Genomic DNA, 26,964 nt, shown 5'->3' with positions numbered 1-26,964 from the left:
GTTCCATTTCTGGCCTGGAGGAACATTGCTTCCTGAAGCCAAGGCATGGCTGCATGTCAACCTGACCCATGATAGGGCCACATATTCCATTTTCCTGTCTCATCCATACTTATCCCCATGTAGGACACTGTAGCAAAAACACAACCTACAAACCAGAATATCAGTGCTAGGGCCTAGGCTGAGCACCAGTTTCATGTAAGAATAGGAGGGATGCATGGGTGGAGAGCGGGCTGTTGTACAGTTCAGCTTTACCAGGCTTCAAGGGGATGCAGAATGAGGAAGGTCAGGACCTGGATATATAAGGTACATCCTAGAATTTTAGAATTCTGTGCTCTATGAAGAGACGCTTAAAAGTGTGCGAGGGCCTTTCTTTGTTTCCTAGGGACTGCAAGGTGCCCAAACTCTGAGACAGCTGCCATGGGAGTATCTGCCACAGCACAAGCCAATGTTCTGGTTATCTGTTGGTGAGTAACAAATTTATCTAAAACTTGGAGGCTTAAAACAGAAGCCAGTGTATAACTTCTCAGGATTTTGGATAAGGCAAAGTAGGAAAGACTTGTCTCTGTTCTAGGTAATGTGGAAGCGCCCAGGTGGCTGGAACAAGGGCTTCTTTCTTCATTGACTTGGTCCCGCAGCTGGGATGGATTTACCAGATTTTTGTGTCTGGGATCTAAGTTCTTGGTGTTAATTGGGCTCCTACTTTCCCTCCAAATGCTTTCTTTGTGGCACAGTGGAAAAGAAGCTGCAGCTCAGGACTATCAAGAGCTCAAAATCAGGATTGCTGCGTTGTTCTTAAGGCTCAGACCTGGAACGTGCCCATCATCACTTCGTCCTCTTTCTTCTTGGCTAAATCCAGTCACAGGTCCGTCCAGATTCCAGGGTTGGGGACCACACAAGCTTATACTGCCAGCAGGCATGTTTCGTTGCCGATTACCAAAGTAACATACTACCTGACAAGAAGGGCTCTAGGAGCAGATCTGTGTGTTTAAAGCGGGCTGGGACGCAGAAAAGGGGGAGGCTCCAGTTCCTAATTTTATGCTGCCCTTTCGATTGGAGGGCAAACAGTGGGGAACAAGATGACCCCAAACTTCCTCTACCGAAATAAAGGTGCGGGGTCTGGTTTGCTACTGAATCAGGCTGTATCAAGGAAAGCCTTGCTGTGTGTCTTCAGTTCTAGGCATTCACTGACCATAGGTTCTTAACACACATGTTGCTTCGTTAACACTGTATTACAAAGGTCAAAGCAGAGGCTCGCAGCACTCCTTCAGTACCGCAGCTAGTACCACATCACGACTCAGATTCCTAGGTCCCTTCTGCCCTGCAGCGAAACTTGGGGTAGAGTGATGATTGGAGCCAGGGTCCCTGGACAGCAGCGCTCAACTCGGCCGGCTTGGCTTAAGAAGCGACTGGCTCCTGGCAACCAACGGGAACAGGGTGCTTCAGAACTGCTACCCAGGCGCGGCCATGCGAAGCGAATGAATAGAACTAGACCGCGAGAGCTCCTGGACACCAAGGTCGAGGGAGGCAGGCAGAAGAACTCCTTAAGCCCTACACGTTGCGTTACAGAGCCGCTTTCGGGGAAGCGCGTTCCAGATGACGCTAGTTCGCGCGCTCCGCCCACGCACGCACGCACGCCCCGGCCCCGCCTCCCGCGCCGCTCTGGCCCCGCCCTCAGGATTGACCGCCCGAGCCACCGTCCGCACAGTCCCGCCCCGCACGGCCAGGCGAAGCTGAGCCGGCCGTGCGGTGTGTGTGCGTGTGTTTGTGGGTATATGTGTTCACGGGACACCGTCTCAGCCCCGGGAAGATGGTGGCGGCGGCGACTGAGGCGAGGCTGAGGAGGACCGTGGTGACACCAGCGCCCACGAGCAGGAACGGCAGGCGGTGTCGGGACTGGGACGCGACTAGAGCTGGAAGGCCGGGGCTGCGGACCGGGCTGCGCCTCCCACGGCGGCGGCGGCGCCTGCTGCTGCTGCTGCTCCCGCCGCTGCTGCTACTTCCCTGGGCGGCTGAGGCCGCGGCGGCAGCGGCGGCGGTGTCGGGCTCAGCCGCAGCCGAGGCCAAGGAATGTGACCGGCCCTGTGTCAACGGCGGCCGCTGCAACCCTGGCACCGGCCAGTGTGTCTGCCCCGCCGGCTGGGTGGGCGAGCAATGCCAGCACTGCGGGGGCCGCTTCAGGTGAGTGGGAGGTAGTATCGGAGGTCGAGGCTAAGGGTCGCTCAAGACGGCCCCAGGCTGGAGGCGGATGCCCCACAGAAAGTGGGGAGAGGAGGGCTGCCCCATCGTGTTTCAGGACCACTTGCTTCCGGGAAGATCTTCGTCTCTGGCCTGGGGTCTTCGGTACTAGAAGTTGAAAAGGTGCTAGGCAAGGGTGGGGGCACCCCAAAGGGACGAAAGCTACGTGGGACGAAAGCTTACGATTACGAAGAGTATCAAAGTCAATCTCTGAAACTGGGCCTCTTTCGGAAAAAACGAGGTAAAGGAAAAGGTGAGAAGGCTAGCCTACCTTAACACTTCTTTTGAACATCCCCTCGTTCTCCAGGGTCTGATGAGTTCCTGGACTTACTGGAGATGGTGGGGTACTCTGAAGACACAGGGCCCTTGGAGAGATTTGTCGTCTGGAGATAGAAGGGAAACGGGTTGGACTGTGAGATAGTAGAGAAGAATCAGTGGTTACTGGCTAAAGGAAGTAAAGAAACTAGCTTTTGGACGCTCACTGGAGGCCGATTGGAACAAGATCTGTCGTGGAGAGGGCGTCGAAGGAGGTTCCTATTTGCCCTGGTTTCTGGAGAATGTGGAGTTCTGAGTTGGCCTGGTTCAGGGCAGTACCTCTTGGAGAGATCGTTCATTAATTAGTAGTAACTATTATTTGCTTTCGTTGTGCAAGGATTGCTGGATAATACAAATAGATTAGGCAGACTTTGGTCTGGTCCACAAGGAGTTTGGAATATAGCTAGAGAAAAATCTGTTGCATAGATAACCCTAATCATAAGGACTACATGTCTTTGGCTGATATTTGCTGGACGTTTTCGATGTCAAATGTGGAGGAGTGGGGAAATAGGGAGAACAAGACAGACAGGGTCCCTACTCTCATAGATCTCACATTCTAGAAGGGAGACAGACAGTTAAGAAGTAAACAGACGAAATAAAATAACAATTTTATGGTAAACGCTGTCAAGAAAATAAGACAGGGTAGAGAATTATAACCAGTTGGTAACTTTAGGAGAAGGCACTCATTTGAAGTGACATTTGATCTGAGACCTGAATGAAGCAAAGGAGAACCTGTGGTAATTCAGGAGTGGAGAAGGTATGATTAGCTGAGGGAATGCAGGGATATTTTGAGGAGGAGATGACACTGATTTTGAACTTTTGAGGATAAGTAGGATTGGAAATGTGGAGCTGGAAAAAGAAATTCCAGATGGAACGAAGGATGCAAACAAAATTATGGAGACCAGAAGTGAAATATTCTAGTGTCAGGGTATATAGAGGAGAAATGCGAGAGAGAAGTTTCGAACAGTAGAATTATAGGCTCATGTAATGTCATATCTTCAAAGGAACTTGGAGAACATTGTGGAGATGAGCTCTTTGTTGTTTATGGAGAAATCAAGTGATTTCAAAATAGATTCGTACAGTATGGCCAGCCTTGTACCTTTACTTAGGGTTCTGGGTAATATAATTCTGGCTCATGAACTACATTAATCTACAACAACTTGTTGAGGGTAACTTTGGATTATGTTATGAAATTACAGTGGTTAACAAGACAGACACAGTCCAGCTCTATAGCTTACATTCTAGTTTGCGAGTAGTAATCAATTTCTTACCATTTTTCTTAAAGCTATGAAAGTGAAGAGAAGGGAGCAAATGGAGGACTTGATTTAGTTTGGAAAAGTAAGGTTAGTGTTTGAATAAGTGGCTTTTGAGTTGCGATCTGAAGGGTGAAATCCCACTACCTACATGGGAGGTGGTCTGCTAAAGGGCCGGTGTGTACAGAGGCTTGGAGATGAGAGGGATCATTTCAGAATGGATAGAAAGCCAAGTGGCTGGAGCAGAGAGAACAAAGGTAAGCATGGCAAGACTGAAGGAATAAGCAGGAACCAGGCCACGTGGAGCCCTGTTGGTTGGTTTGAAAGTTCTGACCTTTAGCCTGTGAGCAGTAGAATAGCATTATTCATCTTGTTTTTATGACATTACAGTCATTACAGATTGGAGCCAGAGCAGGAATGGCCTTTGAAGATGGGACCAAAGCATTTTGAATTTGAGCACGTCCATGATCAAGTGAATGGATAGTTGGGTCAGAAGGGAATTTTTCAAGTTCTGAAAATTTAGGATGCATTAGTAGGCAGTGGGGGCCCACAGGGTGGGGAGGGACATATGTTGCTAGATCAATCTGTCTATAATGTTCAGAGAAGGTGGACTCATTTTAAGCATGAGAGATAATGGGCAACTAGATTGGAACCTTGGTGTGGGTCAGGTCAGGAGTAATGAAAACTTAAACTGTAGGAATGGAGGAAGGGATAGGTGCTAGGTGGTATTATAGAGGTGAATGACTGATCTTTCTTTGAAACTGGCTTGCTCTTGGGAAGAGAGGGGGATGGTGAGGGAACGAAAACTAGACCCTATCTTAGGTGATTGAGGGGATGGTGAGATCATTAACAGACGCAGGGACACAGGAGGAGCAGATTTGAGATGTTTAATTTTGCACACACTGAGGATGGAGTACTTTCAGGATTCCCACCTGTGGGACAGGTGTAAGTGTTAGCATCATCTGCATATAGAGAGAGCAGGTCCAAGTGTCCATGAGGACTGTCCAGAGGATTGGAAAAGAACCACTTTTAGAGGGGAACAGGCAGTCTTGATGCAGGTTGTCTCAGGTGGTGTCATATGAGAGTGAAGGGGCTTCCCAGGTTGTTGTGGATGCTCCGTTTGAGCCAGTTCCAGCTAGTGTCAGTGCTCTTTTCTGGGCAAACAGTTAAGACCTTCATTCTGATAATTTCATTGTATTTTGTGGGCTTCTGAAATTTGCATTTTAAAAACTGAAAGTAAGAGAAACTTATGTCTATAGTCTTTAATAAAAGCTTCCATTAAATTTTTAGTTGTAGGATTTTTTAGGGGAAGAGTGAAATGTTGGTTTTGATTATATGTTAGTTTGTATCTTGATTTAACTTACAGACTTCTTTGTTATTAACCTAAGAGACATTAGAATGAATACCTTTCTGGTTTGGGTCAGCATCAAGTTGGTGTGTTTTTTAAGCCTTTAAGTTCCATAAATCCTGTGTTACAATTACTGTAGTAAGATCTTTTTCATTAATTGAAAGGAACATAGGTAATAATAGGATTAGATTCACTAAAGTTATCACTGAGTCCATACTACATACCAGAGACCTGGCCAAACATTTTCATGTATATTGTACCATTTAATCTTCAGGATAACTCTGAGGATGTTGTTTAAAATTTGGATTATTGTGTGGTTGTAATTAGAAAGTCAGTTCATTTTTTTCCAAATGTAAGATACTGTAGAAATGATTAATTACAGAGGATAAGGTTAATGGTGTCAGTTTAATAAAAATAACTATGAAATCTTTTGTGAATGATTTGCAGAGCAGTGCCACTTCCATTCATTTTTATGTGATTCAGTAATCATGTTTTTCTACTTGTAATATCACTATCAAAGTTTTTCTTTAGAGGATAAATATATCCCATTAAGTTAGAAAGTAAAGATGTTAAGCTCAAGAAAAAAAGATGTTAAGCTCATTTATGAAGTTAATATGCATTTAATTCTTTTAAGTTCCTGCTATACAACTTTTGGGCAGGTGGAATACAATAACCTACTGAGAACCTTATGTGGTGGTTTAGTTGCTAAGTCGTGTCCAACTCTTGCAACCCCATGGACTATATAGCCTTCCAGGCTCCTCTGTCTATGGGATTCTCCAGGCAAGAATACTGGAGTGAGTTGCTGTTTCCTTCTCCAATACTTTGAGAAACAAAAGAGGGAAAATAGGTTTGTTACAACAAGAAAGCTAGCATAAAAGAAAAATTAAACTCATTGAATCTGTCTGGCTACTGGTCTGAGGATATGCATATACTTTTTAAACTAGTGAAGTAAAAATTCTGGAAAATAAAATATGGTAAAAAAGAAGGTAAAATAAATACTTACCTTGTTTATGGTAATTACTAAGAGGAAGTAATCTGAAGCCCTAAGTGTATGTTGATGAATTTTCGCAGTAGAATATAAGCCCATGAGGGCAGGGATTTTTATCTCTTTTGCTCACGGTTATATTCCCAGAGCCTAAAGCAGTGCCTGAGACATAGTGCTCAGTAACTATTGATGAGTGAAGGAATGAGATTCTGCTGTGTATATGTATTTCAAGTCATATGTATTATGACTTTCAGAAATGTACCTGAATGACTGCCATGTTTGTCTTTCTGTCTTTTTATTTTTCCTAAATTTCCTTGTCTTGTCTTCCACTGTTTGCTGGGCATCTTTATTGGGATGTTGTGCTGTTACCTCATATTGAGCCATATTGAAGACCAAACTTGTTATCATTTAAAAAAAAAAAGTGTTTTCCTTTGTACTTCTTATTTCAGTAGCAAATCCTAGTTTAGATAACCAAAGATCAAAACTTAGGAGTAGTCTTTTGCTCTGTTTTTCTCCCTTCTTTAAAGTCTTAGAAATGTGTTCCTTTCTGTTCTTTCTACTCCACCCTAGCGCACCTGGCCCTTCGTCTTATTGCTGACCTGCCTCTGTTGCACTGTGGTTGGTTTCTTGCACCTCTGGAATCCATTCTACCCCGTGTCATATAATCCCCTGAGAACTTATGTCGCTGTCTTGGTCAGAAATGTTTTTCTTTTTTTTTTTTTAACTCCATTATCTGTAAAATGACCCTCAGCAGAAGGCCCTCAAATGCTTTACATATAACCCCTTTTCCCTAACCCAACCTTTCTACTTTGTAATAGTTTTTCTGCATATTTGCTAAATTCATCACCCCTCTTCATCCCTACCCCCACATTCTTTCTTTTCTTCTTTATCATCTAGATTCTACCTCAAGGCCCATCTTCAGTTCTCTATAATCTAGAATAGCCAATTCTCTGAAATCATGCTTGTTTTCTTTTGAGATGAGCCATCGGCCTGTTCAATTCATAAGTAGCTTCCGATTGATCACTACATGTTAGATACTGTGCCCTGACTTGAGGCTGTGAAGGTGGGTTAGAATCAAGTCTTGCTTTCCCCTTGAAGAGCTCATAATTCTGAAGCGTTGATATTGTTAGCTATGTGCACAGGCTTTTACAATTTAATAATATAAATGTGGGCAATATGTGGTGCTGGACTGTTGTGTGGTGGAGAGACTAACTGTGCTGTGGGTTCTGGTGGAAAGTGTCACAGAGAAGAGAACATTTGGGCAGATCTGAGAAGTTTAGTGTAAATAGACAGTCTGGGGGAGGACACTCCAGAAGGAGCAAAGAGTTTGTGCAAAGTCCGAGAATTATGGACTATTCTTATTTGTTGTGTTAGTTTTCTAAGGTTGTGGTACAAAGTACTATAAACTGGGCGACTTAAAACATCAGAAACTTAATCTCTCCCAGTTCTGGAGTTCAGAAGCCTGAAATCAGGTGTTGACAGGGTGATGCTGTCTCTTACGGTTCCAAGGGAGAATTTGTTCCCCTTTTCTCTTAGCTTCTGAAATTGCCAGCAATGCTTGGCATTCCTTGGCTTGTAGATGAGTCTCTTCAGTTTCTGCTTCCATCACTTCCTTCTCACATGGCATTCTCCCTGCAGGTCTCTTCTCTTCTTATAAGGATACCAGTCATATTAGATGTATGAATATGACATTCTCTTAAGTAAATCTGCAAAGGCCCTGTTTCCAGATAAGGTCACGTTCACAGGTATGGTGTGGTTAGGACTTCAGCATATCCTTTGCAGTGGCATAGTTCAACTCACAACACTTAGAGAACTCAACATAAATGGATGTCACTGGAGCATAACTTGTAAGAGATTCAATGGAAGGGCGTGAGACTGAAAAGTGTAATTGGTTTTCCCTTCTCAGTCACCTCTAGCTTCAAGGTGCATCCTTGACCTAGGCTAAGCCATCAGAGCATGCCAGTCTCTGACTTTGGTGATTGTTTTTAAGTAGACATGTGACCTAAGGTGACTCAGTCAGAGTGAATCTCAGGACTTTTGCTGGAGACCTCTCTTCTTCTGTGGGCATTTATGAAGGAGATGTGGTGAGGATGTAGGGCCCCGCACTATTATAGCTAGCATTGTTGTTGTGGTTGGAGCCCACTTAAGGTCAGTGCAATTCCTAGAAGAGAGGAGATGGTAGAACAATGGAGCTGGAGACCTGATGATATTCTGAATCTCTGGATAAGTCCTTGACTGAAGCTGCACTTTTTGGTTTTATGAGGTACTACAGGCCACATTTTTCTTAAGTCAGATTTAGATTTCCTATCCCTTACAATATAGAACAATCCCTAATATACAGAGGGACATAAGCCAGATCATTAAAGTATTTTTTAAAATTAATTAATTGTTTATTTTTGACTGTGCTGGGTCTTCATTGTGGTGCATGGGTTCTTTGTTGCTGCCTGTGGGCTTTCTCCACTTGTGGTGAGCAGGGGCTGCTTTCTGATTGCGGTGCACAAGCTTCTCATTGTGATGGTTTCTCTTGTTGCGGCTCTAGAGTTCATGGGCTTCAGTAGTTGCAGCACGTGGGCTCAGGAGTTGCTGCGTTTGAGCTCTGGAATGCAGGTTCAATAGTTGTGGTTCACGGGCTTTGTTGCCCTGTGGCATGTGGGATCTTAGTTCCAGGACCAGAGGCTGACTCCGTGTGTCTTTCATATGGGCAGGCAGATTCTTAACCTCTGAACCACCAGGGAAGTCCTAGTTGAAGTCTTTATATTCCACACAAAGGAGTTTGGGCTTTACCCTCTTGTTTTGTATATTCCATTCTATTCCAAGCTGTGTGGTGCACTTTGCAGTATCTTAATTCCCTGATCAGGGATCAAATCCTTACTATTGGCAGTGGAAGTGAGGAGTCCTAACCACTGGACCACCACTGATATTCCCTGTTTTTGTTTTTTAATTGAGGTATAGTTTATGTACAATTTTAAGTTATTATCAAGATCACTATGATAGGTCTAGTAACTGTTCCCATACAAAGTTACTACAGTATTATTGACCATATTCCTTACGCTGTTTATTATATGCATGCTTGCTCCGTGGCTTAGCGTGTCTAACTCTTTGAGACCCCATGGATTGCAGCCCACCAGTCTTGTCTGCCCATGGAGTTTTCCAAGAAAGGATACCGGAGTGGGTTGCCTTTTCCTCCTCTAGGGAATCTTCCCAACCCAGGGATCAAACCCACACCTCCCACATCTTCCTGCATTGGAAGGTGGATTCTTTACCACTGAAACACCTGGGAAGCCCCATAAATTGCATACTGTGGCTTATTTATTTTATAACTAGGTGTTTGTAACTTTAAATTCCCTTCATCTATTTCACCCCTACCTGGGCCTTATCCTCTTGAACTTGATAACATGGTCTCAATTACTGACTTTTTAATGCTGAGTCTCCCAATGTTCCAATCATGTTGGGCACATGATGCAAACCTTAAGTTACCACAGGCATTGTTTTTAACTTGTTTGATTCTGCATAACTGGGATTGCCAACTTCCAGTTCAGGATCAGGCTGTTGTCACTGTCCTATACTTCAGCTTTTTTTTTAAAATCTAGTTTCACATTCAAAGGCTCATTAATTGTCACTCTATTTGTGAATTGTATTGGATACGCTTTCTGTCAGAATTCTATTTTTGACAGATGTCCAACTCAGCCAAACTTGAGAGAAAAAGAGGAGAGATTTATTGATTTATAAGACAGAAAAGTCCAGGGAATATTGTTGGCTTTATATGTGGCTAAATCCAGGCAACCAGTTAGTCTCTCTCCTTCCCTCTACTGGCCTCACTTGCAGGCAGGCTTTCTTCATGTGATGTCTCCAAAAGCTAAATCAAACTAGAAAAGAGTAGCTCTTCCTTAGGAGCGTGTAACAGATAAGGAGGGGTGAGAGTCTCACTTGTCCTTTACTGAAGCAGCCACTGTGGCTCAGGTCCTGGGAATGTTCTGACCAATCAGACCTGAGTTGAGTACCTCCTGGAGATGGGGGTTGAGGTCCAACTCCATTAGATGGTATGAGCCGAGAAGGGAAAGGAGAAAAGAAAATACACATAACGTCACCAGAAAATGGATCCAGTAGCGGGCAGGTGAGGACAGTGACGCCCCTGCATATTTGTAGAACCTACTGTTGGTGAACACTCAGTAAGTGTTGATGATGAAAGTTGAGAATGGTCTGGGAAATATTGTATCATGTAATGAGATGCTGGTCCCCAGTTTTTATCAGAAATGCATTCCGTGAGTGGCCCACTATGTGGAACATTGAGGTTACTGCAGTTAAAACTGCCCTGTGTTGATTAAGTGTAGTAAAGCCAAGTCACTGAATGGCAGTTATTAATGTCTTGATTTTGTGACAGGGAAAATAGATAGGATCATGGGAGGAGGCAACAAAATATGTGCTTATGTTATGTGAAGTTTTTGGGTGAAAACTTTATGTAAAATACTTAAATAATAGACCTTTAAAATTTTGGCTAATTCCTGGAAGAGTTTTATTTAGATGAATAGGTAAAAATATGTTCATTGAGTAAAACGAAAAATTTGGCAAGAATGTCTTAATTGCCTGAGTTATGACAGGGGCTTTCCAGGTGGCTCAGTGGTAAAGAATCCACCTGCCAATGCAGAAGATACAGGAGATGCAGACTTGATCCCTAGGTTAGGAAGATCCCCTGGAGGAGGAAATGGCAACCTACTCTAGTGTTCTTGCCTGGAAAATCCCATGGACAGAGGAGCCTGGTGGGCTGCAGTCCAGGGGGTCGAAAAGAGTTGGAAACAACTTAGTGACTGAGCACACACACAAATTATGACATTTTTGAAAGCACATATCTGTCATTTAAACTTTACCTCTCTGAAAAGTTCCTAAGATAGGCAAATGCATTTACTACAGTATAGAAGACAGATAAATATACAGGAAAAAAACAGACTATGTTTATGATCAAATAGTTTTTTACTAATTATGACTAACTTATTTAATAAATTTGTACTATGGTTGAACAGAAATGATTGAGTTTTCTCTTTAAACACAATCTTGTTTCTAAAACTAAAATGAAATTGTGGTTGTACTTTCCAAAATAATTGTATCTAGAAATTCATTTAATTTGTTTCTCATTTATATTCTTTACCATTTTCAGTGATTTCCCAGATATATTTTGGCATAAGTGACTCTTATTCATATACTATTGCTGCTGCTACTGCTCAGTCGCTTCAGTCATGTCCGACTCTCTGCAGCCCCATAGACGGCAGCCCACCAGGCTCCCCCGACCCTGGGATTCTCCAGGCAAGAACACTGGAGTGGGTTGCCATTTCCTTCTCCAATGTATGAAAGTGAAAAGTTAAAGTGAAATCACTCAGTCGTGTCTGACTCTTAGTGACCCCATGGACTGCAGCCTACCAGGGTCCCCCATCTATGGGATTTTCCAGGCAAGAGTACTGGAGTGGGGTGCCATTGCCTTCTCCTTCATATACTATATACTAATCTAATTCTTTTTTATTTTCTTCCTTCTATTTTTTCCTTTTCTCCCTGTACTTTTAGACTGGCCCTTTGTTATTAGCCTGACGTTTTCTAATTTTTTCCCCCTCAGAGTGACTTTCTTTTATTTGTCTTGCTTTTTTCTTTTTCCTCATTTTATTAGTGTCATATACTTTTAATTGCCTTTTTTAAAACATGTGAATCTCTGGTTTGATTTTATCCTTTTGGTTTTTAATTCCTTAAGTTTTTTTTTTTTTTTAGTACATTTTGAGTGAACCTTAATTCAGGCTATTTATTTACATTTTTACATGTTTTACAGGTTATATACTTACATGTTTATTCTCTTAGTCTTATAGAAGTTAATTTTAGTTATGGCTGAATTGCCTCTTCATTTTTTAGAATTTGACATTAACAGTGTACAGTTATTAAGTTGAATGAATTTTCCAATTAATTCCTCTTGGTCATTTTTGCATTCTAATTAAGAATTTTCTAATTTGTTTACTAATAAGTCTGTAAGCATTAGAGGCTGAAATTGTGTCAGGTACTGTTAAAGGATGCAAAAGTAATCTCTGGACCAGTGTTTCCTATAGTTTCTGATTCACAGATCCTTTTACAAAAATGTATAATCTTGTAGACTATCTTAATTACACATTAAAAAATGTATCCTGTTTTTGACAAGATGATTTTAAATGGAGTTAAAAGTAATTTCCTATTAAAGGTTATAACATGCATTTTGAACACAGCTTGTAATGATATTCATAATATAAAAAGAAAAATTTGACATGTGGATACATGTTGTTTAATGTATTTTTAGTTAATTGAGTAAGGAAAAACATTTATAGATGAATAAAAAGTGACAATTTGAGGATCAGATGTATATTAAAATAGATACTGTATTTGGCTCTGCTTTATGCTTCAGGAATACACAACTTTCCTGTCCTTATGTTTGTTATTCATGCACTTGTGCTTTAAAATTATTTTTTAGAATTTTTTTTTTGTATGATAAAATGATAGTGGTTTGTAATAGCTGTAAGCATTCCTTTACAAATAGCATACTTCCTGTGTGGATGGTTTTTCCAAATTTAATGAAAAGGCCAAGCTGGTGGTAATTGTCACTTAATTTTCCCCTTTCACATTGGTTTTTCAAATATTGGAGACATCTTGCAAAGTTTCACAAGGATTTTGATCAGAAGGTTTAGCAATATTATCCTGAGGCAAATTTGCAGAATTAGATCATTTCATACCCTTTCCTAACATATGTTTAAACATCACATGGCAGCGGTTAGTAGTCAGCTGCCTGTTGCTCTGGCTAAGCTGTGAGAAAATCACAAAGGGGAAAGAATAAAAGCAAAATATAGCAACACTGCATAACCCAAGTAAAAGTCCATTGGGTTGATTAGTTGGGGTCGTCATACCCTGCTGAGCTAACGAAGAGCATAGTGTGAACCTTGGAATGCTGGTCAGCGCAAGTTCAGAATGCTGCTTGTGCACACACGAAGATGTTTTCCCAAGGCATATGGAGTCTATGACCTCCAGCTAGGTGATAGCCCTTGTACAAGAGAATTACAAAGGTAGTTAAATCAATAAAATGGGAGACGTGACCGGGGCACAGGAGGCTGACTTCATCGTAGCACAACAGATACTTTTTGCTTGCCAAGACACTAAATAAAGGTGATGTGGCTCTGAGGAACAGGGCTCTTTATCCAAGAGGTCTTGAGTCCCCGGTCCCATCTTTAAAACTTTAATTCTGTCTCTAATTTCTTTTTCCCAAACTGTGTTGACCACTTTCAATCCCTATCTGCTGCACTGGCCGCAGCATCATGTTTTATGTGTCTCTTGTTGTTCAGTTGCCCAGTTGTGTCTGACTTTGCGACCCCATGGACTGCAGCATGCCAGGCCTCCTTGTCCCTTACCATCTCCAAAATTTGTTCAAGTACATGTTCATTGCATAAAGGACGCCATCCAGCCACCTCATCCTCTGATGCCCTCTTCTTCTGCCCTCAATCTTTCCTAACATCAGGGACTTTTCCAGTGAATTGACTGTTCACATCAATCAAGCTCCAAAATACTGGAGCTTCAGCTTCAGCATCAGTCCTTCCAGTGAGTATTCAGGGTTGATTTCCCTTGAGGTTAACTGGTTTGATCTCCCTGCTGTCCAAGGGACTCTCAGGAGTCTTCTCCAGCACCAGTTTGAAGGCATCAGTTCTTTGGCTCTCTGCCTTCCTTATGGTCCAGCCTATGGAGGAGATACAAAGAAAAATAAAATGAGCATCTATGTGCCTGCAACCTAGCTCTTCTGAATTTTCTTCCTATAATAATAAATGTTATATGATATAAAATATTATAGATATCACCAGGGTCACTGTATTACTCCTCCCTAATTCTGTTTACCTTAGCTCTCCCCAGAGGTAACTAGTGTGGTGAAGTTGATGTTTATTTCTCTTGCATGTTTCTTTTTCACTACAGATGCACAAATATACATATATATACATGCACATACACAATGTCTTGTTTCCAAAAATAAAATCATGTTTTCAAACTTTATAAAGTAGTCATTCTATAACTTCTCGCCGCCAACCTAGTTTTTCTATGCTTTTGAGATGTTTGTGTTGATAAAAGTAGTTCTAGTTGATTTCATAGCTATTTGCATTACAGAATTCCCATTTATTTATATGTTTTTCAGCTGCTGGGTATTTAGAGTTTACCATCTTGTGCTGTTACCAATAGTGCTACAATGAACATTTTTTACATATTTTTTTGCATACCTGTGCATGTATGGTTTTTCTCTAGAGTTTTCATACTTTTGAAGCACCACCAAAATAACTGAAAACTTCTGTTTACTTCCTTGAATACTTTTAGGTTGATGTACAGTTGACATACACCATTTTTTTAAAAATGGCTTTATGTAGTTGCCAAGAATATAATTTCTGGTGTATTATAGAGTTACTGAAAAAAAAAAAAACCATTATATTACTTTGCAAAATTTATTTGGCACATGCAAATTTTATACCACTTTGTTATCCTTTCTCATTCTTTTTAAAAATACATATGTAAAATAAATAAATAAAAATACACATGTAGGATCTTCTTTGAAAGTCGATTTTGCACTGTCCCCTCCCTGCCCTTTTTTACCTAATTCCATACAGTTTTTTCCATCTGCATTATGAATTCTGTCCACTTATCTGATAAGTGGATAAAACTCACCATTTTAAAGTGTACAATTATATTATTTTTAGTATATCCATAAAGTTGTGCAGCCATCATCATTATCTTATTCCAGAATATTTTCATTGTGCCAAATAGAAAGCCTGTTAGCAGTCACTCCTGATCCTCCTTCCTCCCAGTGCTGAGACAACGACAATCTACTTGCTCTTTGTGGATTTTCTATTCTAGACATTTCATGTAAATGTTATCGTATGTGGTAAAAGACTGACTTTTGCTTGATGTAATGTTTTCAAGACTCATCCATGTTGTATCATATATTAGTATATCATTCCTTTTTTGGCTGAAGTGTATGCATACCGAGTATTATTTATCCAGTCATCAGTTGATGGACATTTGGGTTGTTTCTACCTTTTACCTATTATGAATAATGTTGCTGTGAACATTCATGTATAAGTTTTGGGGTGATATATGGGTATGTCTCTTAGGTGTTTTCCTAGCAGTGGAATTGCTGGGTCATATGGTAAATTGATGTTTGGTTTTTGAGGAGAGCCGGACTTTTTCATAGCAGCTGTAACAGTTTACATTTCTAATAGCACTACGTGAAAGTTGCATTTTCTCCACATTCTCATCAATACTTATTTTCTGAGGTTTTATTCATACATTCATTCACTCATTTATTCATTTATTGTTATAAAATTATTTGTGTAAATGAGTGAATGGTCATCTTAGTGAGTATAACTGGTATCTCATTATGGTTTTGATTTATATTTCCCTAATGAGTATTGGTTCTTAGTATCTTTCCATGTGCCTCTGTGACCATTGGTATATCTTCTTTGGAAAAGTGTCCACTTGAGTACATTGCCTTTTGAACTATTTGTCTTTTTATTGATGAGTTGTAAGAGTTCTTTATATGTTCTGGATATTAGACCCTTGTCAGATACATGATTTGCAAATAATTTCGCCTCATTTTGTTTCTTGTTTTTCTTAAGAACAACATTGATAATGCTTTTCGATATACAAAGGTTTCAAATTTTAATGAAGTCTAATTTATTTTTTTTCTGTTAATCATCTTTGTTTAGTTTTCTCCTGTGCGATACAGTAGATTCTCATTAGCTATCAGTTTTATACATAGTAGTGTATATATCGTCAATCCCAGTCTCCTGATTCATCCCACCCCACCTCCTCTTTGGTATCCATGCATTTGTTCTCTATATCTGTGTGTCTGTTTCTGCTTTGCAAGTGAGACCATCTTTTTTCTAGATTCAACATATATGCATTAATATGTGGTATTTATTTTTCTCTTTCTGACTTACTTTGCTCTTTGTGACAATCTCTAGGTCAGTCCCATGGGCTATACAGCATGGGACCCCATGGACTATACAGTTCATGGAATTCTCCAGGCCAAAATACTGGAGTGGGTAACCTTTCCCTTCTCCATTGGATCTTCCCAACCCAGGGATCGAACCCAGCTCTCCTGCATTGTGGGTGGATTCTTGACCAGCTGAGCCACAAGAGAAGCCCAAGAACGCTGGAGTGGGTAGTCTATCCCTTCTCCAGCAGATCTTCCCAACCCAGGAATTGAACCTAGGTCTCCTGCATTGCAGGTGGATACTTTACCAACTGAGCTATCAGGGAAGCCCTTAGGTCAATCCACATCTCTGCAAAGGACCCAATTTAATTCTTTATTATGGCTGAGTAATATTCCATTGAAGAGTACCACATCTTCTTTATCTGTTCCTCTGTTGATGGACATTTAGGTTGCTTCCATATCCTGGCTATTGTAAATAGTGCAGTGAACATTGGAGTGCATATATCTTTTTGAACTACCCACTCCAGCATTTTGGCCTGGAGAATTCCATGGACTATACAGACCATGGGGTTACAAAGTGTTGGACAGGACTGAGCGACTTTCACTTTAACTTTTCTATAATTATATCCCCAGGAGTGGGATTGCTGGGTCATGTGGTAGTTACATTTTTAGTTTTTTAAGGAACCTCTGTACTATTCTCCTTAGTAACTGTATCAATTTACATTCCCACCGACTGTGTAAAATGATCCCCCTTTCTTCACATCCTCTCTGGCATTTATTGTTTGTAGATTTTTTGATGATGGCTGTTCTGACCTGTGTGAGGTGATACCTTATTGTAGTTCCAATTTGCATTTCTGTAATATTAGTGATGTTGAACATCTTTTCATGTGTTTGTTGGTCAACTGTATGTCTTCTTTGGAGAAATGTCTATTTAGGTCTTTCACCCATTTTTGGATAGAGTTTTTTTTTGATATTGAGCTGCATGAGTTGTTTGTATATTTTGGAGATAAATCCCTTGTCAGTGCTTTGCAGATATTTTCTCCCATTCTGTGGGTTGTCTTTTCATCTTGTTTATGGTTTTCTTTGCTGTGCAAAAGATTTTAAGTTTAATCAGGGTGCACTTGTTTTTGTTTTATTTCATTACTCTAGGAGGTAGGTCAAAAAAGATTTTGCTGATTTATGTCAAAGAGTGTTCTGCCTATGTGTTTCTCTAAAAGTTTTATACTATCAGGCCTTACATTTAGGTCTTGAATCCATTTTGAGTTTGTTTTTGTGTATGATATTAGAAAAGTGTTTTAATTTCATTTTTTTACATGTAGCTGTCTAGTTTCCCAGCACCACTTACTGAAGAGACTGTCTTTTCTCCATTGTATATCCTTGCTTCCTTTGTCATAGATTAGGTGACCATACGTGTATGGGTTTATCACTGGGCATTCTGTCCTGTTGCATTGATCTATTTTCTTTTTTTGTGCCAGTACCATGGTCTCTTGATTACTGTAGCTTTGTAATATAGTCTGAAGGCAGGGAGCCTGATTCCTCCAGCTCTGCTTTTCTTTCTCAAGATTGCTTTGATTATTTGGGGTCTCTTGTGTTTCCATACTAGTTGTAAAATTTTTTGTTCTAATTCTGTGAAAAATGACTTTGGTAATTTGATAGGGATTGCATTGTAGATTGCTTTGGTAATATAGTCATTTTCACAATATTTATTCTTCCAATCCAAGAACTTGGTATATTTCTCAATCTGTTTGTGTTGTTTTCGATTTCTTTCATCAATATCTTACAGTTTTCTGCATTCAAGTCTTTTACCTCCTGAGGTAGGTTTATTCCTAGGTATTTTGCCCTTTTTGTGGTAGTGGGAAGTGGGATTGTTTCCTTAATTCCTCTTTCTGTGTATTAATTTTTTTATACTGAAACTTCACCAAATTCATTGATGACCTCTAGTAATCTTCTGGTAGCAGCTTTAGGATTTTCTATGTATGGTATCATGTCATCTACAAACAGTGATAGTTTTCTTTTCTAATCTGGATTCATTTTATTTCTTTTTCTCAATGATTGCCATGGGTAAGATTTCCAAAACTATGTTGAATAATAGTGGCAAAGTGGACCCCACTGTCTTGTTCCTGATCTTAGAGGAGATGTTTTCAGTTTTTCATCAAGAATGATGTTTGCTGTGGGTTTGTCACACATGGGCTTTATTTTGTTAAGGTAGTGTCCTTTTATGCCCACTTTCTGAAGCGTTTTTGTTGTAAATGGGTGTTGGATTTTGACAAAAAGCTTTCTCTGCACCTGTTGAGATAATCATATTTTTTTCCTAAAATTTGTTATTATAGTGTGTCACATTGATTGATTTGCATATATTAAAGAATCTCTGCATCCCTGGAGTAAATCCCACTTGATAATTGTGTATGATCCTTTCAATGTATTGTTGGATTTACTTTGCTAGTAATATTTTGTTGAGGATTTTTGTGTGTATGTTCATCAGTGACATTGGCTTGCAGTTTTCTTTTTCTGTGTGATATGTTTGTCTGGTTTTGATATTAGGGTGATCATAGCCTTGTACAGTGAGCTTGTTCCTTCCTCTGCAGTTTTTTGGAAGAGTTTGAGAAGGGTAGGTGTTAACTCTTCTCTGAATGTTTGCCATTAGGTTGGTGATAACATAATTGTGGATTTGCATTTTTGAACTTTGCCATTTGATAATGAAATACATTCTTAAATAAATGTGGTTGTGTTATAAATCTTTTTAATGCACATTTCCCCCTTTATGTTGTTTTGGTTATTACTTGCTGTTTATTTTATATTTATTTTAGACTACAGAAATGATGTTAGACAAAAAGCAAATTTAAGAAATTTTTTTATTTGAGTTCAAAATGGGTCTAGAAGTTTTGCACAGGAGACAGAGCCTTGAAGATGAGGAGCACAGTGGCTAGCCATCAGAAGTTGACAACAACCAATTGAGACCAGTCATCAAAGGTGATCCTTCTACAGCTATACGAGAAGTGGCCAAAGAACTCAACAACTGCCATTCTACGGTCATTTGGCATTTGAAGCAAATTGAAAAGGTGAAAAAGCTCGATAAGTGGGTGCCTCATGACCTGACTGGAAATCAAAAATACCATTTTGAATTATTGTCTTCTCTTATTCTATGCAACAACAATGAACCATTTCTTGATCAGATTGTAATATGCAATGACAAGTGGATTTTATATGAGAGCCTGCGATGACCAGCTTGTGGTGGACTGAGAAGAAGCTCCAAAGCACTTCACAAAGCCAAACTTGCACCCAAAAAAGGTCATGGTCACTGTTTGGTGGTCTGCTGCCCGTCTGATCTGATAAGCTATCTGAATCCATTACATCTGAGAGTATGCTCAGCAGATCAGTCAGATGCACCGAAAACTGCAGTGCATGCAGCCAGCATTGGTTAACAGGGTGTCTCCATGACAGTGCCTGACCACACATTGCACAACCTTCACTTCAAAAGTTGAATGAATTGGTCTTTCAAGTTTTGCCTCATCTGCTGTATTCACCTGACCTCTTGCCAGTTGACTATCACTCCTTCAAGCATCTTGACAACTTTTTTACAGTGAAAATGCTTCCACAACCAGCAGGAGGCAGAAAATGCTTTCCAAGAGTTGAATCCTGAAGCACAGGTTTTTATGCTACATGAATAAACAAAAATGTATTTCTCATTGACAAAAATGTGTTGATTGTAAGGGTTCCTATTTTGATTAATAAAGATATGTTTGAGCCTAGTTATAATGATTTAAAATTCACAGTCTGAAACCACAATTACTTTTGTACCAACCTAATAGAATTTGCCTGTGAAGCCATTTGGTCCTGAAGTTTTGTTTGTTGAAAGACTTTTTAATCAGTTTCAATTTCATTACTTGTGATTGGTCTGTTCATATTTTCTGTTTCTTTCTGGTTCAGTCTTGGAAAGTTGTACTTTTTTTTGACTATACTGGGTCCTTTTTGCTGCATGTGGACTTTCTCTAGTTGTGGCAAGCAGGGGCTACTCTTCAGTTGCGGTGCGTGGACTTCTCATCATGGTGGCTTCTTTTTTCTGGAGCACAAGCCTCTAGGGTGTGCTGGCCTCAGTAGCTGAGGCACACAAACTCAGTCATTGTGGCTTGCGGGCTCTGGAGTGCTGTTCTAGTAGTTGTGGCACGTGGGCTTCGTTGCCCCTTGGCATGTGGAATATTCTGGGACGAGTTATTGAACCTATGTCCCCTGCATTGTTAGGCGGATTCTTAACCACTGAACCATGAGCGAAGTCCAGAAGGTTGTACTTTTCTAAGAATTTGTACATTTCTTCCAGATTGTCCATTTTATTGACATATAGTTGCTTGTATTAATAGTCTCTTATGATCCTTTGTATTTCTATAGTGTCAGTTGTAACTTGTCCTTTTTTATTTCTAATTTTATTAATTTTAATTCTCTCTCTTCTGATGAGTCTGGCTAACATTTATCAATTTTGTCTTCTCAAAGGACCAGCTTTTAGTTTCACTGATCTTTGCTTTTGTTTTCTTCGTTTGTTTTATTTATTTCTACTCTGATCTTTATGATTTCTTACCTTCTACTAACTTTGTTGTTGTTCTTTCTCTAGTAGCTTTAGGTGTAAGGTAAGGTTGTTTATTTGAGATTTTTCTTGTTTCTTGAGGTAGGATTGTATTGCTATAAATTTTCCTATTAAAACTGCTCTTGCTGCATCCCATAGGCTTTGGGTTTTTGTGTTTTCACCATCATTTGTTTCTAGATACTTCTTTCCTTTTGATTACTTCAGTGATCTCTTGGTTATTTAGCAGCATATTATTTAGGCTCCATGTGTTTGTGTGTTTTTTACAGTTTTTTTTCCCAGTAATTCTAACTTCATAGTGTTGTGGTTGGAAAAGATACTTGACATGATTTTAATTTTCTTATTTACCAGGCTTGATTTCTGACCCAAGATGTGATCTATCCCAGAGAATATTCTGGGTGCACTTGAGAAGAAAGTATATTCTGCTGCTTTTGGATGGAATGTCCTGTATATAATAATTAAGTCTGTCTGGTCTAATGTGTCATTTAAGGCTTGTGTTTCTATATTAGTTATCTGTCCAGATGGCCTATCCATTGGTATAAGTGGACTATTATAAAGTCCTCCATTATTATTGTGTTACTGTTGATTTCTTACTTTATGGCTGTTAGCACTTATGTATTGAGGTGCTCCTATGTTTGGTGAATAAATTTTTATAACAGTTATAAAAATTTATAATTGTTATATCTTCTTGGATTGGTCCCTTGATCATTATGTAATGTCCTTCCTTGTCTCTTGTCTTTGCTGCTGCTGCTGCTAAGTCGCTTCAGTCGTGTCCGACTCTCTGTGACTCCATAGACGGCGGCCTACCAGGCTCCCCAGTCCCTGGGATTCTCCAGGCAAGAACACTGGAGTGGGTTGCTATTTCCTTCTCCAATGCATGAAAGTGAAAAGTGAAAGTGAAGTCGCTCAATCATGTCTGACTCTTAGCGACCCCATGGACTGCAGCCCACCAGGCTCCTCTCTCTGTCCATGGGATTTTCCAGGCAAGAGTACTGGAGTGGGGTGCCATTGCCTTCTCTGTCTCTTGTCTTTAGTTTAAAGTGTATTTTGTCTGATATGAGTATTGCTGCTCTAGCTTTCTTTTGATTTCCATTTGCATGGAATACATTTTACATCCCCTCACTTTCAAAATGTATATGTCCCTGGGTCTGAAGTGTGTCTCTTGTAGACAGCATATATATGGGTCTTGTTTTTGTATCCATTTAGCCAATCTCTATCTTTCGGTTGGAACATTATAGCATTTACTTTTAAGGTAATTATCAGTATGTATTGGAGTTTCCAGGTGGCACTAGTGGTAAAGAACCTGCCTTGCAATTTAGGAGACTTAAAAGATGAGGGTTTGATCCCTGGGTGGAGAAGATCCCCTGGAAGAGGGCACGACAACCCATTCCAGTATTCTTGCTTGGAGAATCCCATGGACAGAGAAGCCTGGCGGGCTACAGTCCATAGGGTTGCAGAGTCAGACACAACTGAAATGACTTAGCATGCACACACATGTTGCTATTACATTTTCTTAATTGTTTGGGGTTTGTTTTTGTAGGTCTTTTTCTTCTCTAGTTTTTCCCACCTAGAGAAGTTCCTTTAGCATTTGTTGTAAAGCTAGTTTGGTGGTGATGAGTTTTCTTACCTTTTGCTTGTCTGTAAAGCTTTTGATTTCTCTGTAAATCTGAGTGAGATCCTTGCTGAGTAGAGTAATCTTGGTTGTAAGTTTTTCCCTTTCATTACTTTAAATATATAGTGCTGGTTCCTTCTGGCCTGCAGAGTTTCTGCTGCAATATCAGCTGTTAACCTTATGGGGATTCCCTTGGATGTTATTAGTTGCTTTTCCTTTGTTGCTTTGATATTTTTACTTGCATTTAATTTTTGCTAGTTTGATTTGTGTCTTGGCATGTTTCTCCTTGGGTTTATCCTGTTTGGGACTCTCTGTGCTGGACTTGGGTAACTGTTTCCTTTCCCATGTTATGGAAGTTTCAACTCCAATGTCTTCAAATATTTTTCAGACCCTTTTTCTTTCTCTTCTAATTCGAGACCTCTGTAATTCTAATGTTGGTGCATTTAACGTTGCCCCAGAGGTCTCTGAGACTGTCCTCATATTTTTATTCTTTTTTCTTTATTTTACTCCATGGCAGTCATTTCCATCATTCTTTCTTCCAGCTCACTCATCCATTCTTTTGCCTCAGTTATTTTTCTATTGATTCATTCTCATATATTTTTCATTTGAGTTATTGTGTTCATCACTGATTGATTGTTCATTTCTTCTCGGCCCTCATTAAATTTCTCTGCTGCCTCCTTTTGTCTGTGTTTGGTCTCCTTTCTGCAGGCTGCAGTGTCACAGTTCTGTACTTTGCTTTCCCTCTCTGCCCTCGCTGAACAGCATATCTTAGAGCTAGTTTCGTACCAGCACATTTGAAAAAAAGTTTCGTTGGTATTCCATTGTATGGTTGTGTCTTAATTTGTGTAAAGGTGTTGTTTGACCTTGTATACATGTCATTTCACACATTTCTGGATCTTTTCTTTTTGAGGGAGGGGTCGGTCTGTCTGTATTTATTTGACTACATTGGGTCTTAGTTGTGGCATGCAGGATCTCTACTGCGTCACGCGGGATCTTTTGTTGCCGTGCAGACTCTCAAGTTGTGCTGCATGGGCTCAGTAGTTGAGACAAACAGGCTCCAGAGTGTGAGGCTTCAGTAGTCGCAGCACACGGTCTCTCTAGTTGTGGCACATGGCTTCAGAGGGCACAGGCTTATTACTTGTAGCACGTGGCTTAGTTGCTCCATGGCATGTGGTAGCTTAATTCCCTGACCCGTGTCACTGTAAGGCAGATTCTTAACCACTGGACCACCAGGGAATCCCCTGGGTCTATCTTTAGGTTTAGTTCTCAGAAGTAAAATTACTTCTTCAGAAGGATACGTGCATTTTAGATTTTGATGGGTATTGCCAAAATGCTTTCCATAGAGATTAAGCCAATTTATATTACCAGCAGCAATTATGGCTTGTCTTTAACTTTCTTATTTCTCTTGAAACAGAAATTTATATTTTCATGTAATCACTTTATCATCTTTTTTGCTTTATGGCTTGTTCTTTTTTTTGTTATATTAAAAAATTCCTTTCCTTTATTGACCCTGTCAAGATATTTTCCTGTGTGTCTTCCTCAGCATTAAAAAATATTTGATTTTTCACTCTCTGATCTTTCATCTGCCTGCAGTTTATTTTTATATTTTATGTTTGTTGTAGTAACTTAATGCCAAAGGACGGGAAAAGGTTAGTTTTCATTCCAGTCCCAAAGAAGGCAGTGCCAAAGAATGTTCAAACTACTGCACAAGTGCACTCAATTCACATGCTAGCAAAGTAATGCTCAAAATTACATTACTTTGCCAAGAAAGGTATATATAGTCAAAGCTATGGTTTTTCCAGTAGTCATATATGGATGTGCAAGTTGGACCATAACGAAAGCTGAGTGCCAAAGAATGTTTTGAACTATGGTGTTGGAGAAGACTCTTGAGAGTCCCTTGGACTGCACGGAGATCAAACCAGTCATTCCTAAAGGAACTCAATCCTGAATATTCATTGGAAGGACTGATGCTGAAGCTGAAGCTCCAGTACTTTGGCCACCTGGTGCGAAGACCTGACTCATTAGAAAAGACCCTGATACTGGGAAAGATGGAAGGCAGGAGGAGAAGGGGATGACAGAGGACGAGATGGTTGGATGGTGTTGCTGAATCAGTGGACATGAGTTTGACCAAGCTGTTCCAGGAGACAATGGACAGGAAAGCCTGGTTGCTACAGTCTGTGGGATCGCAAAAAGTCAGACATGACTGAGTGACTGAACAACAATAAATAATTTTTATTTTGTAACCAGTTGTCCCAGTCCTATTTACATAATAGTGTACTTCCCTCTACCCCTACTGCCACATACAGATTTGAAATACACCTTAGTTACATAAAACTTCAAATTTCCCTTTGTTGTTTTTAGCCCTTTGTTCCTTTTATTTGAACAAAAATCCTTGTTGAGATTTTTAATTCAAATTTCACCAGATACTGATACTACCCTGGAGAAATTTGTCATCTTTATGAATAGAGTCTTCTCATCTAGAACATGTTTTATATTTCCATTTATTTAGGTATATTTTATATCTTTAAGTAAATTCTTGTAACTTTTTTCAGAATGGTCTCACATACTTTTTTTTTATTGGATTTACTCCTGGATCTGCAATTTTGTTGCTAATGCTAAACCTAATTGATTAGTAGATAGGAATGAAATTTTTAATTTTTACTACCATTATCAGTATTATCATTATAGCAGTAAGGAATATTTAGCTCATGAGTCTCTGTGGTTGTCTGGATGACTTGGCTGATCTCTAGTGAACTTACCAGTTTGCGTCTAGGCAGGAGCTTAGCTGGGCTTTCTGGTGGAGATAGGGTGTTGCAACTCTCTAATCCTCCTTGAACCAGAAACTGTCTAATTCTTATAATCATTGTAATAGGAAAGTGCAAAAGCAGAATTGATTTTCTCATATATTTAACTTACATCTAGGAAGCCTTACTAAATTCTTATAGTATTGATAGTTTGTGGACTCTCTTGTTTTCTATGTTGTTATTTATGCTGCCAGTAAATTGTAATACTTTATTTCTGATCTGTATACTCTGTGCTTCTTTTTCTTGTCTAATTACTGAATTGTTTAAGATCTATAGGACATTGTTGAATAGTCTTGTTTCTGACCTTAATGAAATCTTCTAGAATAGTCCTCAATAATCACAGAGCTTTTGTCCTTTAATCTGTTAATGTGTTAAATTACACTAATGAGCTTTCTAATGGTTTGACCATGCTCATATTCCTGAGATGAACTCAATTTGGCCATGATATATTTTTTAATATAGATTTTCTGGGTTTGTTATGGTAATATTTTGTTTTGGATTTTTGTATCTATGTTCATGAGCTTTTTTTTTGGCAAGGGTATCAAATTTTGTCTCCTGTCTTTATTTTGTTTTTACCCTTAAATGCTAATGTGTTTGCAGACAGAATTTAAGACTGTCACTGTAGAGAACTGGTCAGATCAGGGGGTTGGGCTAAGCTATTGCAGAAGAATAAACTTGGAAGAGGAGAATTTGATCTAGGGCATTGGCCTAGGGATAGAATAGGGACAAATGGGGATAGAAGAGGAACAGAAATGAGTGTTTTTTTTGTTGGCTGAGTGATTGGGGTAAGGTAAAGGAAGAGTTGATAAGTTTTGAAAGGTTGGGTGGATGATGACAAAATAGCAGGGAAAAAAAACCAAGAGGTAAAAAGAAGTGGATTTAATTACTTAAATTTTTAATATAGGAATTACTGGTCATAAAATGGGCCAAACTTTGTGTTAGAAATACAGTTTGGGCAGTTGTCAGCATATAAATGATAGATGAAGCTGTGAATGCATGTGGGGTTACATTTAGGGGGATCATAGAGAATTGGATGCAGGACAAGTCCAGTGACAGAGCCCAGGATTTGAGCAAAGGAACTGTCCCTTTTCTAGGGTCTTTCGAGGTAAATAATACATTATTTTTTTTACATATGAGAGGAACCTGTATTACTTTGTGGTAGTTTTGATTATCAATATGGATGAGTATAGTAGAATATCCTAAGCATTAAAGCATATAGCACTCGTTCATAGTGATTACAGAGCATTGTTTTTTTAAAATAATTATGACACATGCTTAATCTGTTACATTTTAGGACTATTAGTATAAATTTTCATGGTGAACTTTTCTCATTGTATGTTGACCTTAAAGAATTATTAGATCAAAAATGTTTAACTAAAGATGAAACTTTAGAGTGAAGAAATATTTTTACTATTGGTGTCAAAAATTTAGCCACTTACTTTAACACCTAGAAATTCCAAGATTATATGTGGAAGATTTGTTCTTAATTTGGAGTATGTATTAGACTCATTTGCGGAGCTGTTAAAGATGCAAATACAACGCTAGATCCCGTCTGAGAGTGGTTAATGTTGCAGCCCTATCGTTCGTCATTTGTTTTCTCAGGCTCTGTGAGTGTTTTGATGTATGCTCCAGTTGAGAACCCTGTATCACAGATTTGGGCAGGAGCTAAACATGTTAGTGTATTTTGTTTCTTTGTGACAGCAGAGGCCAGAATACCAGTAAGTTTATTGATCTGTCCACTTCAGTGGGACCATTTGCATTTTTATGTCAACTTAAATTATGAAACAAAATTCAATAGCAAATTAGTCTAGGCTCAGATCATTAAGAGGACTGATCAAATAAAATATCGTATGTTCACACAATGGAGTACTATAA

The 26,964-nt window shown here is 39.5% G+C and overlaps 1 protein-coding gene across 2 annotated transcripts in view; it reads left to right on the top strand.

Moving 5' to 3' along the window:
• The first annotated feature begins 1,700 nt into the window (after positions 1-1,700).
• ATRN (attractin) overlaps positions 1,701-26,964 on the top strand; it is a 189,079-nt gene continuing 163,815 nt past the window's right edge. For both annotated transcript variants that reach the window (XM_055544325.1, XM_055544326.1), the window contains exon 1: positions 1,701-2,178. In XM_055544325.1, the coding sequence (XP_055400300.1) occupies positions 1,808-2,178 (371 nt within the window). In that variant the 5' untranslated portion in view covers positions 1,701-1,807. The remainder of the gene's footprint in view (positions 2,179-26,964) is intronic.

Source organism: Bubalus kerabau, chromosome 13 (assembly GCF_029407905.1).
Source record: "Bubalus kerabau isolate K-KA32 ecotype Philippines breed swamp buffalo chromosome 13, PCC_UOA_SB_1v2, whole genome shotgun sequence".
Lineage (NCBI taxonomy): Eukaryota > Metazoa > Chordata > Mammalia > Artiodactyla > Bovidae > Bubalus > Bubalus kerabau.
Note: the sequence above shows the minus strand (reverse complement) of the source record. Positions and strands in the feature narration are given on the sequence as shown.